The sequence below is a fragment of the Oryza glaberrima genome, chromosome 5 (genome assembly GCF_000147395.1).
Source record: "Oryza glaberrima chromosome 5, OglaRS2, whole genome shotgun sequence".
NCBI classification, from domain to species: Eukaryota; Viridiplantae; Streptophyta; class Magnoliopsida; order Poales; family Poaceae; genus Oryza; species Oryza glaberrima.
In genome coordinates this window covers 9,365,526-9,380,762 of record NC_068330.1, presented here as the reverse complement: position 1 = coordinate 9,380,762, position 15,237 = coordinate 9,365,526, and the positions used below count along the sequence as shown (strand labels likewise).

The following is a 15,237-nucleotide window of genomic DNA, read 5'->3' as shown; positions in this document are numbered from 1 at the left end:
TGGTGGATCTAAATTCATAAGAAGCATAATGGGGACACCAATCTTAAGTTGTAAATGATTATCCGGCAGACCACTCACGTGTATTGTATTGAGAAATTCTGGAGGATAAAGAGACTGCACATTGCAATAGTTTGGTGTGGCATCATCAATGTCATCAAAGCTATAGTACGAAATTTCTTCGGTGGCTATGTGGCTGATAATCTGTGCATTTATACCAGCAGCGATCTCATTTGTTGGTGCCAAAATTGCACGCTCACATAAGTAAGCTGGTAGCTGCGATATATGCGGCTGTGAACCATACACAAAAGAAATCAAACCTGTGAGGTTCCTCTCTTCATCCGGTAGTAAAAGATATGATGGAATTTCCACCCAGGTGGTGTCCGGTCGATCAGCAGGTGCACTGTCATGGACATTACCATTACCTAAGGATAGAAGCCATGCAGCAGACTGTTCAAGCTCAGATTTATCTTGAAGAGAAAGGCCTGGACAGCTGAGCCTCATATTTTCAGTTAATTCAAGCACCACACAGTTTTGCCAAAGGCGAGAACGGGTGATTGAGGCATTCAAGATCTGTTGTTTCCTTGCATTAGGAATAACTGGTAGAGTTTGTCTAAAATCACCACCCAAGACAACTGTTATACCACCAAACTGCATGTTCACAGAATCATGGTTGACTGATGACATGATATCCCGAAGGGTTCAATCGAATGCTTCAAAACAATGCCTATGGTTGACAGGTGCTTCATCTCATATAATGAGAGATGTCTGCTGAATCAATTCAGCTAGCTGGGTGTTCTTCTTAATAGCACACATAGAGTCCTCCTGGATGTCTAGAGGAATCCTAAAGCGTGAATGAGGTGTACGCCCACCTGGAAGTAACAATGATGCTATACCAGAAGATGCAACTGCCAAGGCTATTTTCCCTCTGTTTCTAATGCTGTTCAATAGGGTATTCCATAGAAATGTCTTCCCTGTGCCACCATATCCATAAACAAAAAATGTTTGCCTAGAATTATTTAAAACTGAGGATTCTATGGCAGTGTAAACATGCCTCTGATCAGGATTTAATTGATTAAGCAGTTCAGTCACACCGTTTGTTCCATAAGCAAGTTCATCCATTATAAGCCTATACTCCAATGGTGGAAAAGCATGATGGCTTAGCTGCGGTAACTGGAAATGATCCAAGCTATATCCTGCATCTCTCAGTAATTTGTCTAGTTCATCCAAGGTGGATAATCTAATATGGTCTTGAAGGATAGTTTGATGTATCCCAGGTGTATGCTGGCACACACGATATGCAAAGTCTTCACCCATTAGTTGAACATGGCTATCAAATAGTTTGGTTGGGTTTGATACTTGGCAAAATAGAAGCATCATGACAAATAATTGTCGGAGTTGGTATGGGAGTGCCCATTGTGCTGCATCAGTGATAGCCATCACCAAGTAATCCCAATGCTTCGCATGCAGATTGGAAAGTTGGATATTGAATGTCACCGATAGTGCGTACACCAGAAAAGGATTGAGCACCCTTGATAACATGCAATAATATGCGTAGGTAAAAACACTCACCTTGGTTAGGTCCAACATTTGCAATGCGACCAACCTTGCCCTTATGACTCTTAGAGCGTTGTTTCCAATACTTGCCATCGCCATGCCATGTCCAAAATTCAGGGAATTCCACATAAGTGTGTTGGCGAGCATGTGGGTATATCCTGTTAGCATCAAACCATGCAGTCAATTTGGTGATAGTGCTTAGTGGATTTTCAATGACTTGGTCAAGATAGTCATCTTCAGAAAACACCACACTATTTTCTAGCGGGAGATGAATAGGTAAACGTTCAACAGATGGATCGGTGTGGTGGATATCAAATTGTAGCAGGCGCCATGCAGCTTCATTAGGTGCTATACACCTACAATCAAGACATTGCTGTATTTCGTTGCCTCCATCCCGTATTCCAACCTTAGCACAATCTGGTCCTTTGGTTGTGTACTTGAATAAGTACTTCTCCATATCATCACGATTAACAATTTCAACATTGATGTGTGCCTAGTACTTAACCAAGAGGTCAACATTATGGGGCACAACATACCCGTTGTCGACATCCACACCACTTTTGTTTGTGGTAATTTTGTTATTTGGCCAAGCATATATGATACGTCCATTGGGCAAAACAATAGTTTTCTCTGTAAATTCTTTAGGGTAAAACTTACTGCATTTTCCATCGTTCATGCAAGCAGACGATTTGTTTGAGCTGCCGCAAGGGCCATGTATCATGAACCTTGAAACGGCCTCATAACCAACACGATCAACAGATGGATCTGGTAGCTGTGCAGATACAAAAGCATCTATCCAATCAGCATCAAGAGGTCCGTCCCTTTTGAGCCACACGATTATATGGACATGGGGCAATCCACGTTTTTGGAACTCAATTGTGTAGACAACTACAAAAAAGGGAATGGAAAACTAATGAGAAGTATCGAAGGGGAAAATCAGGCCAAAAAAAATAGCCGAAAAATTTGGATGTAGATGGGAAATATCAACGGGAAATACATTATGTAATAGAACATAGTGCGCAAAATTAAGGAGCTATGGAAATTACCTCCAGATATTGGACCAAAAAACTGGTTTTTTACTATGTCATCCATAAAGATTCTTAGCTTCATATGAAAAACACGATCAACAATATCAGGTCGATCAGAGGAATACTGTCCTGGAATGGGTGCTAAAGCTTCTACTATTTCTGGCCATAAAGCATTGCATGTAAAAGTGATGAATAGATGTGGGCACCCAAACCGACGACAAAGTGCCACACAATCTTGGTAGTTCTGATAGTAATAACGTGGGCTCCCGGTAAATGAAGCTGGCAAAACGATCTTTTGACCTGCTGTTGATCCTTGTATCATGCCGGTGCTAACAGCCTGAACCAAAGAGTTGTATGGGCTGGCTCTATATTTCTTCTGAAATGAGTCAGTTCTGTAATGGCTCAAGCGACCATCCTCAACACAGCAAAAACCATCAACCTCATAGGATTGAGTAAGTTTCTTGCACCGTAAAGGAGTGTTGAAGTCACCAACTCTATCATGTAGTCTATATGCAAAAAACTCTACCATCGTGACATAATATCTCTTAATGGCTCCTGAGCGCTCGCATTGACAGTACTTGAGATCCTTGTGGAAGCCATCTTCCCCATATGGGAACAGGAGAGGGTACTGCATAGTCATAAACTTGCAGTGAGATTCTTTTATCCTCTGTAGATGAGAAGCATGATCTTGTACTATTAAATCACGACCTTGATCAGTGGTTCCTAGATCATTGACCACCAACCCAACAACCTCAGATGCAACAGGGGCACTACAAACACTACCATGTTGATTAGGCACAACAAATAGCCTGACGAAGTAGTGGTCTTCTGATTGGTTAGCCAATCTATCCCGAGCAGTTCGGAACACTTGCACAATTGGGTTATCCATATCAAGCATCCTCATAAAAGATCTAATGACATCTTCATTTGGCTGAAAACTACCATGAACGGAAGCAACCCCCATCCTATTCTGGACTTCAGTTTCAGTATCAAAAATGTATAGCTGACAATATTCTGGCCAAGCACCATGTCTTGGAATTAGAGATCCTATCTGATGGCACAACTACCCACTAATCTTGAAAACATAAGGTCCTCCACCATCGTTAATAGACCTTATGATGTTGACGCCCATAGATGTCATAGCAAACATAGAGTTGTAACGTCTAATGTTATCAAAGAAATGGGCAGACAATGCATGGTTTTGTCCAGTCAACAAACTAAGCAATGGTTCTGGACGTGGTCTGTATGGAGGTAAACGAACACTTCCTCCCCTACAACATTTGTTGTACACAGGTGAAGTTACCTGTCCTTGACCACGGACACGCTCCTCATACCAAAAGAGAGCACCACAATATCGGCAAGTCTGATCAGGTCCTCCAAGGTATAAAGGTGAAAATATAGTGCCTAAGAGTTAAAAAAGACAAACAGGAAATAAGAAAACATTTGACAGGGAAAATATAGAGCAACGGAATGGACAATATGCTTTGTTATCATCACCATATGGAAGTCATCACTGCCATGAATCAGCTGCGGCGAGAATCATAGTAATTATCGTTGTAATGAAACCTCATCAGCAAGCAATGGATTGATCATAGAGTAACCAGCAAGATGAACTGCGGAGTCGAGCAGCATGACATCTGTAGGCGAGTGGTGTGTAAAACCAATCGTGAGTCTGAGGCAATATGAGGAGATATATCTCCTAGGCATATTCGAAACACACATAGCGTGCATGTTTCTCATATGCTAAGAAATAGTTAATGAATATGACAACAGTAAGATTAAAAAAAAGTAATAGAACTTACGGCGGTGTCGACCGGGGAATGGCTGCCTATGATCTGGTGCAAGAAAAAGATAGACCAGAAGAATTAAGGATTTCTTGTCATCACAATACATTATTGAAAATTGAAAAGAAATAAATTAGGTACCATCGCCGCCTGGCTGAGCAGCTGAGGTTGGGTTATGTTGACGTAGTTGTGTATGGTGTGGTTGGTGTACAATATTATCATTTGGGATTTTGCGCCGCCGAACAGACCGAGATGAAAGGGAGAGAGTATCAGCATATAACCCTGGAACAACAGCCAAATGATCACAAATCTAACAAAACAAATTTGTCTATAAGGTTATTAGTGTAGAATGTCTTTTCTTACTTTCTTCTCTCCTGCAAATCATAGCTACCTTTCGTTTTTTACGCGACTCGGCAGCAACACATCGAGGTGGATGCGGTAAACCTGTGACCAACAGAATATATTGCATGAATATAACAATATAAATCTGGGACTAACCTAGAGGGTAAGGTCATAATGATAATGGCCAAAATCGCAAAGTGATAGGCATGTTAATTTCATTGAGCTCAGAGAGAGAACTAAATATTGTAACTTTGTAAATATCTATACTAATATGGTAGCACAGTAGGAGGCTGTCTTGCTATTTTTCGTAAAAAAAAAAGAGAGATAACTAAAGAGGACATAGTCTAATGGAGAGCTCACCACAAACGGTCTCAACGGCACGAAGTGTTGGGCTACCCGATGAGAGACCGTCACCGGTTGGGATAGGCACATTATCAGAAGCAAAGCTCAGCCTGCGCCTAATTGTTCGCCTTGATGGTAGGTGAAAGGTTGATATAAAGTCTCCAGCGTATACATCTGGAACATGGCTTGTTGATTGGCTTGATTGTCCAGCACAAAAGACACCTGAACCAAAATTGCAAGTTCAGGTTCTGGTACAGCCAGAAAAGTAACACCATGAAATCGAAATAAAAGATAATGAGTGTACGAAACATCGGTTGTTAGCTGAACTTTGAATTGTTGGTCCAATACAACGGCCTTCCGCTTACGTTCTGGATTGCGAAGAATAGGTTCGACTTGACATAGAGATGACACTAATCCAATGCGCCCATCCAAAATCAGCTGGTTGTTATCACTATTCTTAGCCATTGTTGTATGACCTGACCATTTAGATGGATGGTAAGAAAGCATGAATAACTCAAGAGACAGCAAGTAAAGGAGTGGAGGAAAGGAAAAGCGTAAGCGTAAAAGGTACCAGGAAGGTTAACCACATGAAGAGCTAATCGGCAGGAGCACTAAAAATTGTGAGGTCAAATTACAGGGTTAACATATGCATTCAGTGGATGGCAACGATACTCCCAACACAATACCGGATGCTCTGTAGTTGACGTCACATTGGCTGCATAGGTCAACTAACTAATCCATCAGGTTATCGACATATAAGCTCATTCCAATCGGCTAATTTGTTACATGTGTTGCTCAGCCTAGAAAGAATAAGCACATATCCTTACCGGTTTCCTTTTTATTACTATTACAGATTTGCTAATTAGGAGGTTAGTATATTAAGCAAATAAAAGAACAATCCTAAATGCCAACCTCATCATACGTACAGAGCAATCTGAAAGAACGGCTACATTTTATAATCCATGATAAAAAACAACAGGCATAACTAATTTGTTAAACCTGGAAGTTTATGTTGAGTCTTATAGTCCAATTTTCTTCCAAATACCTTGTACAGATTGGGGGATTTGGGCGGATCTTGCTGCGACCAGGGAAGATCTTCGAGGGAAATAGATAAGTACAGCAACATCATACCAAGTCAGTGTTAGAGCTGAAACTTCCACTAAAGAATTTATATCGTTCCCCTATTTAAGCCAAATCTTGATTCCTGAAGAAACAGATAAACAAATAATGTCATTCTATCCACAGAGAAATCAAAAGGTAAAAATATTTCCGATCATGTCAAGTCGCCAACTGACAAAGCGAAGCATGATAAACACCAAATACAGTGTAGAACGGGAATCAACAATGATAAATAATTCCATATATAAGCTACTAATGTATTGATAGGAACTCAATAAATGATATGGCTGATTCTAAAGATTAGCTTTCCATTTGCAATGTAGACCACTGACTTTCTTATGTGTAGACCTAACAAATACATAAGCACATCATTTCTTCGTGCAAACAGTATAAATTTAAGAAGACATTATGTACAATATGTTGAGATGTATTACATCTTGCAATTATCACATAATTAGTTCAAGATATCATTCCTCTCAGCACGCAGATTGCGATAATATTGGACTGCACTCAGGCATGATGCTCAGACTATGCACCCACCCAAAACTAATTGGTTCTTGTTACTATTCTCAGCCATTGATGCATGGCCTGAGCTGTAGATGGATGTGTGAAAGCATGAACAATTCATTAGACATCAAGGAAGAAATCAAGGAAAGGCATGGAGGGCAGGAGCATACATAGCCTAGGTCATAGAAGCTAAAGGCACGATAACAATTGTAAGAGCCTATCGGAAGGACCGCTAAACTTAATTAAGACACATTATAATATTAGCAGATGCAATCAGCACATTGCAATGATCCTTGTGGCACGGCATTGGATGGTTTGTATTTTAAACCTTTATTGATAGCCTAATTTAAATAGGTCAACAAAGGTCATTCCAATTTGGCTAGTTTGTTCCATGCATTGCTCAGCGTAGAAAGGATAATTATATATTGTTAGTGCTTTCCTTTTTGTTGTTATCTGCTAATTAGGGAATGGAAGTACATTAAATTCTTATTACATAAAGAAAACTAAAAAAAGCAATCCCAAATTCCAACGCGACCCCTAATCTGAGAACAATGTGAAAGCACATAAAAATGGTTCCAGCTACATTTTATACGTTATGGCAAAAAAAAAATAATAGGCACAACTAAAGTGCTAACTTGTAATTTTAGGATCAGTTCAAACATCAATTACCTATTTTTACAATCCAATTCCCTTCCAAACTATTGCACAATGTAGCCTCAAACTCAGGAGGCATGGATTTCAAATGGCCTTCCTCTAAAAACCATAAGCACTACAGAAATGTAGTTCACTAAATACAAACGGGCAAACGCAATGAAGCTCAGAAGCAGCTGAGGAGGAGACACATGCAATCTGGTGTCGACTCCGGCGCAACCACCGATCTTTATGTCAGCTCTACCAATGATAGTAACAGTAACCGTGCATCACACAAATCAGCAATGGCAGCAAAAATAGTCCGGCAGAGCATAGCCACACGCAAGGAGGATCGAGGGGCATTACCTTCTAGTGATTGGGCGCTTCGGTTGGAGCTTGAGGCTGCTGGTGCTGACAGTGGCGCAGCTAGGGGGGTGCCAGAGGGTGCCAACACCCCCCTATCCAAACACCACCACCACTACATCCCCTGATTTTACTCTGTATTAAGGTTAACTAAGATAAGTATTTATCTAGTTTATTTGTGTAGCTTGAAAGTATTATCACTTTAGTTAGTTAGCAGGTCTCAAAATATTAGCTAAGAAACATGATATACAAAATTAGTTTGTGATTTCTCATCTTTTTCAAAGTAAAATAGATAATACTTATTTGTGAGATTATTCAATAGTTTACATTGAAAGAATTTAGCAATAAATTAAGACTATTTCAAACTTTCAATGATATTATTAAAGAGCTAAAATTCAAGATTTTGTTAAAGGACTAGTTTACGCATTGATTGTTATTGACGGTGACTATTTGACCTCCTTTGCTATAAATATTAGTTATTCGGTCTCATGGCTTCCTCACCCCATACCCCCTAATATCAAATCCTGGCTTCGCCCCTAGGGGCTGAGCAGCTTGTCCCAAAATCATCGAGCAAGCTGCAGCTGCCGATGCTATCAGCAATCCGTGCTCACCTATTTACAGCGGAAGAGTCTCGTGAGGTGGTGAGGATCCGACCTCAAATCGGCGGTGGAAACTATGGCGAGCCGAAATTTACATCGGTGGCGACGGCGGTGACAGCGGTGTTGGGAGGCAATGGTAGAACTTCAGGGGGATAGGGAAGGATCTTCGATAGGCTTTGATGAGAAGGGGAACAGTTTAGTGAGGTGGTGGGGAATCGACCTCAAATCGGCGGTGACGGCCGTGGTGAGCCGAGATTTACATCGGCGGCGACGGCGGCAACGACAGCGGCGACCGTGGCGATGACAGCGATATGGATTTCCTACCGTCCTCTAGCGGCCAGATGATGGGACGGGCGTATGGCGAGTAGGCGACCACCGGCGGCGGCGTGGTTGTACAGGGGACAGGAAAGAACGATGGGGAATGGGTTCGCTGGAAGCAGGCAAAAGACCTAAAGACTCGTCGTGCATCGGATTAGAAACATGCATGGGCTGATCCAATGGCCAGCAAGCAGATGAACAGGGCAACAGTAACGTGACTGCGTAGCAAGAAAAGCAGCGCAGCTGCCGTACTTCACCAAAAACTATAATTTTTATAGATCTGTTGCCAGAGGGTCAAAAAGAAGAGGCCCCGAGTACAGCTTCCAGAAGCCGTCCATTGTGAATTCTTCGGCTGGATTCACTTCTAGAAGACCTGATCCCGTCTCCCCATATCGCCTTCCTCGAGATCCCCCCGCTTCCACATCCCTCCTCCCCCATTTCCTTCTCCTCTTCCTCCTCCTCCTCCGTGCCCACCACCTGTCCGACGGATCGACGGACTCGCCACCGCAGCCATGATCCAGCTGCTCTTCACGCTGCTGGCCGCGGAGGCGGCGCTGGTGCTCGTGCTGCTCTTCCGCACGCCGTTCCGACGCCTCGCGCTGCTCGCCATCGACCGCGCCAAGCGCGGGCGCGGCCCCGTCATGGTCAAGACGGTCGCCGCCACCATGCTCGTCGTGCTGGGCTCCAGCGGCTACAGCATCGCCAAGATCCGGCGCCGGGTCGGGGATCTCGGCCAGCTCACGCCCACCGACCAGGTGCTCGCCAGCCGCCACCTCCTCGAGGCATCCCTCATGGGTATGTGTCACCTTCCCTTGTTCTTCTTCTCCGCGGCTAATTGGAACCCGTTGATTGGGGATCTCTGGTTAATTGGAAAATTGAGCGATAAATGTTTAGTAATAATAGTTATTATGTTATAAACTTATAATGTTCTGGAGGTTTTTGTTTAGGAAAGACGTGAAAGAATTGCATTGTGCTTATGAGAAATTTGCTTGCAGAAGGTCTTGATAGGACAACCTAACCACAATTGCACATGCATGTTCTTCATCTAATTATTGTTCATCCAACAACGTTGACAATTATTGTCCCTCAAAAAGTTATGACAATTCACAATTCAATACTCTCTTGCCAAAGGTTTCATCAAGAAGATCACATTTTGAGACTGTTTACTGTCTTTTGAGTTTTGACGGTTGTGCTCTTCCATATCCATAGTTTTTTGTTTGATGATCTGTACTTTTGCCAGAATACAGGTTGACTGTGCCCATTAAAGAAACATGAACATGCAATTGAAATTGTCGATTTGTCATTTTTAGGCCATATGGATGTTATTCAGATGATGTAAATCCACAAGAAGTTGTTAATCTCATGGAAACAAGATAGAATTTATTAAATAAAAAGGAATTATTGAGACGACATGTCCTTCTTTGGTTTGGCAAAGCCACATGCACTCAATTGTTCCAGCTTATCTGTTCTGTTACTACTTACCAGACAGGTGGAAACGGCCAGTACACATGTCAGATGATATCCAATGAAACAATAACTTTTGATGTTGACACGTTGATACATCTTAGATTGGCCTTGACACCTTTGCGGAAATGAATGCTATAAGCTCAACAAGTAGGAAAAAGTAAATGTTTGGTTTCCTTCCTGGTCAAATGAAGAAAAAGAAACATGATTTAACTGCAAACCCACTTATTGATGCTAACTTGGAGTATGTTTTAAAATTTACTACTCCTGTTTCACAAATTTTGCCGGTTTACATACCCAAGAGATTTAATATTTCATTAACATTTTTAATAGAATTAAACCATAATATATGCTAAGTGTAGCATTTTCTCTATCTGTAATCATAGTTCAATTCCGTTGCACATTACGTGAATTTTGCATTTCATGTATACTTTTGCCAGCATCCACTAGGACCACTAGTCATCCTAGAATAGTAACTAGTCAGAGCAGATGTTTAAAACTTCTTTTGAGCCTTTTGTTTTCATGGTGACTAAGAGTTTCATGTAGTGCATTATGTACATGTTTGTAGCTTGCAAGATTGCTTATCACATAAGTTTGTCACTGAGAAGCTTCATATTACAAAAGCACAGACCTTCTATCTTCACTATTCTTCAGAGATCGATGGTATCAAATGCTGGTCTTTCGGGAAAAAAAAAGATATCAAATGCGTTTGAAATAATTTTAGCTGTTCCCCACCCCCTTAGCTGACATATTTGTGGTCTCCTACTAAGGAACTTTGTGTTGACTCTGCTCCCCTCACAAATCCAATCCACCCATTTGTGCAATTGTGCAATGAAGAATGCGGTGTAAATCTAACCTATCATGCCATGCCTAGTCAACAACTAAGAGAGAGCCACACTAATTCTAGGCCAGTGTTACTTTTTTGTCCCCTCCTGAGTATCCGTGGCTTCACATGAGCACAATTTCAAAGAATACTTCACATTGTCCTCGATACGTTACATCGAGAGGCTATTCTATATGCATTGGTCACTTAATGTAGTCTGTTGATCCTCTTATTCGGTTTATTAGTGAGACATGGAAGAACAAACTGAATGTTGTGTTCCCTATAAGGCCTGAACTCTGAAGTCAGGTGAATTGGCTTTGGGTGGTGGTGGGGCTGGATTCAAATTCCTGATATTGTTAGTTGGAGTGATAACATACATATTTGGGTTTGGTTGGGTTGATTTCTGGTAAACTTGGGTATTCAAGGTCCCACAAAAAAAGGTTGAACATACTCCAATGCCTGTTTTTGGTTTAATTAACGATTGGTATGGACTCAGGCAAGAAATAAGTGCCATAATATGGTTATTCTTGTGCTAAAATATATTGGTGGAGATTTTAACTTTTAGATTGATTGAATGTTGACATTTTTTCTGTTCTTTTGCAGGATACTCTCTGTTTCTTGGGTTAATTATTGACCGGCTACATCACTATATCAGGGAGTTACGGACCATGAAGAAAAACATGGAGGCTGTAACAAAGCAGAGCAGGACCTTAGAAGAAGCAAAACATGGGAGTGTAGAGGAGATTCAACAATATCAGAAAGAGATTTCCAGGTTGAATGAGCAAGTGCAAGAATTCAAGCGTCTGTCAGAAACGAAAACTGAGGAACTAAAAACAGCTGAAGCGAATACCTTGGCTTTACAGAAGCAATCTGAAGGTTTGCTTACCGAGTATGAGCGTCTCATCGCAGAGAATGAGGAATTCAGGAACCAACTGCAGTCAATGGACCTCCGCTTGTCGCATTCTGATAACAAAAAGAATACATAACTACACAACTGTGATGCTGGCATGTAATATCAAATGTTGTTGATGTATCATGCTGTATTTAATATATAGGTAATATAACATATGGATGAAATATATCGCTGTGTGGATAAGCAATACTGCGACCTTAGTTGTTTACGCAAAAAAAAAAAACGAGATATTGCCTATGAGTACAGTGCTGACGTCATATTGTTTCTTCATCTATTGATACTTTGGAAATAATAGCACATCATGTGCCCTCATATCGACTTTCTATAACTTTTAGATGGCAGGATTCTTTTCCGGGGCAGTATATTGACGCTTCTATATTGCAGAAACACAGCAAACCTGGTTATTGGAATTGCCAAATGACATACAAACAGCATTATAATATTCTACATCCACTTCATTTGCAATCTTGTGACTAGGTAAAAGAAAAGCTATAATATTCTACATCTACTTCATTCGCAATCCTGTGACTAAGGTAAAAGAATTGATCTGCTTTTATGAGTTCACCCGCTTTCTTCGTTACACAGCAGGCAGCAGACGAAGAATGTTGTTATCAGAGCCTTCTGTCTGAAGTACACTTCTCTGTTGGCAGATTAAAAAAATATAAGCATTTTTAAAATAGTGACAATTCAAATTTTTTTAACTTTCACTATTAACAACAAAAGAATAAAAAAGATCAATCATGTAAAATTGATGTTACTAGATTTATCATTAAACAAACTATCATAACATGTAACTCTTTTTATTTAAAACATATTACTTTTGTATAGATATGGATAGTCAAAGTAGCATCTCGACCATGTCTGAATCTTAAAAATGCTTATATTTTAATATGGAAAGTATCTTTTTAGTGGATTCCTGGCGATCGACGATCGATAAGCACGACTGCTGTAGGATCGTCTATGGTGACAGTTGATCGTGAGGAGTGAAGAGGGATATCTAATGTATGAGAACATCAAACCCGTTCTCTGTTGGACTCAGCTGTTGTTACATGCATGTCATCCAATGCACTGTGCCCTGACGATGAAGATTAAGTACGAGCACGTAAAATAAAAAATATTAACATATGTTTAAATGTGTTTAATTATTTTAAACTTAAAAATAGTTTTATCTGATATTTTAAAATAAGTTGTTTTCGCATGAAGTACACCGTTCAGCACTTCGATACTGGAAAGCCCGACCTTCGTGACGTAGGATTTGGATACACCATGAAACCTCACGAACTGAATGAATAATACGTTACCCTGCAACACACCTTTCACCATGAATTCGCAAAAACCACTAGCTTTGATAGGTTGATCCACTCGACCAAACAAAAGTGGATCTATTGCCCCCTCAATTCCCTACAAGGAAAAGCAAGAACAATATATGGCAGAACTCCCAATCCCTCTCTTTTGTTTTGCGGTGGCAGCACAAAACCTAGGAGAAGAACAAGAGCAAATTTTTACAAATACATGGGTTAGAAACTAACTAGAAATCAAATACAACACAATATGGAACCTCTCTACAACACTGTTAATTTCTTTCGGCTCGTGTAGTGGAACCAGAAGGAGTTTGTTTCTGTTGGCCCCTCCGTCACTTGGGCCATGAAGTTAGCTTTCCAACAAGTGCACACACGTCCAAAACAGACTCCAGACAAGAGAGAAACAAGCATTTTAGTCCAGGTATGTCCAAGCTAGCCCAAACCGAGTTCGAACTGAATCTTTTCTTTCTTATCTTCAAACTTCTTGTTTTGGAAGGCTTCAATTCATAGGGAACCTGTAGATAGACTCCATACCAACCCAAGATGGGCCTTGGTATAATAGAACCCCATCCAAACATGTTGTACAAGGCTCACATCCAACTTTGATGCCGCTGCTTGTGCAACATGTCTTTAACTTACAATTACTGGTGATAGAAAACTCTGAATGATGTGCCATTGGATCCGTTGGAAAGTAGACTTGATAAGCTTTTCAAATATATATGCCTTTCATGCTAAAAGCCTACACATCAATGTAGAATTATCCAAGAACTTCATGAACAGAACAACAATTGTTCTTCTCCAAGTACCAAATTCGACCATCAAATCATGCATAAAAGCAAATAAAAGAATATAAAATGAAATACCAAACTTAGAGGTAGTGGTTATTATTAACCATTTCCACAAGTCATGGTGAATATTTTTATGCAGGTGAATTATGGATGAAAACCACCCGCCATGCGACAAAATACACCTCTTAACAATCAGGACGCGATTACATGGATTGAAGGGCCCACATATCCATCAAAACCACCTAAAATTGAGCCCAACCAAAGTAAGATATTGGAGGCCCATCAAGTAGCCTCCTAGCCGAAAGAGAGGCTGGGAGGTGGGCCTAAGGGGTCGGCCGAGCCGCCTTTGCTTCCTCTGATAGTGTAGACGTGGTGTCTAGGTTAGAGGTTATCTTCGTTTATTGTGTGCTCCACGGAAAGTGAGTTAGACGACAGATGGTGACAACCCTGTTCATCCTTTGTATCTCTCTACGTTCGGATACATCATAGAGCTTAAGACCGGACTTAGCCTGACAGACCAGGGAAGGGTCGGTGCCCGAAACATTTGATAGAGTTTTACCTTTAACTTAAGTTAGCTAGTTTTTTTTTGCGGGAACTTAAGTTAGCTATAGTTGAATCCATAGGAATCCTCTTTATTCTAAGCCTACTATTTAGTTATTGTCCTTGGTTGAATCCTGTTATTAGATATACACACACGTTTCTTGTGCTCAATACCCTTGGAATACTCTCAAGGCAAGTGCTACAGTGGTATCCGTGTGCTTGAGGATTTATCTGTGTGCGTAGAAAATACCAACAAAGGTGTTGGATACACGACTTTAGAGTTTGAGTTCAATTTTAGATAAAGACAAGAGTTAAGGGTGTAAATGAACTTGTCCCTTTTCAAAATAAGACGAAAGACTCCACCCATGTGTGCTCCCTTTTTGACCTCCAGCACCAACTAAGCCACAAAATCGGCCTCCCTTCCCTCTCCTCTGCCCCTCTTCCCAGAACCACTACTCGCCTCCCATGATGAGCAGCCACTACTATATGAACCCTAGGTGTCGGTTGAGAACCCTTCATAGGTATTGTTTCCATTGGTGTCAATTTTAAATGAATTGGCACACTTGAGTCGATACCTATCAGGAGTTTTATTGTAGTTGAAGCGCCCCCGCCCCGCCAATCAGGAAGGCCCAATAGATGTCAGTCACGACACCGCTGTCTTGCCCACCGTCCATGCTAATCCCTTGGCTCCAGCATTGCTGCTCTTACCTTGTTGGCCGCGGCCTGTGCTTGTTTGCCTTCTCGAAGACCATTTTTCTAGGCCCCGAGAATATCACCTTCTCTCCTTTTCTCATCTTGGCCCATCCCACAGAAGGCCAGTAA

At 41.1% G+C, this 15,237-nt stretch overlaps 1 protein-coding gene across 1 annotated transcript; it reads left to right on the top strand.

Annotated features, from left to right (window-relative positions):
• Nucleotides 1–8,900: 8,900 nt before the first annotated feature.
• On the top strand, nucleotides 8,901–12,114 carry LOC127772891 (uncharacterized). The gene is made up of 2 exons (XM_052298882.1): nucleotides 8,901–9,381; nucleotides 11,477–12,114. The coding sequence occupies exons 1-2, from the start codon at nucleotides 9,099–9,101 to the stop codon at nucleotides 11,857–11,859; spliced, it is 666 nt and encodes a 221-aa protein (XP_052154842.1). The 5' UTR covers nucleotides 8,901–9,098; the 3' UTR covers nucleotides 11,860–12,114.
• The last annotated feature ends 3,123 nt before the right edge of the window (nucleotides 12,115–15,237 follow it).

What these genes read in the sequence shown, in the direction of transcription:
- LOC127772891 (XM_052298882.1), top strand. Translation starts at nt 9,099, where the DNA reads ATGATCCAGCTGCTCTTCACGCTGCTGGCCGCGGAGGCGGCGCTGGTG. An exon ending in CCTCGAGGCATCCCTCATGG is followed by an intron (nt 9,382 to 11,476) that starts GTATGTGTCACC and finishes GTTCTTTTGCAG; the next exon opens with GATACTCTCTGTTTCTTGGG.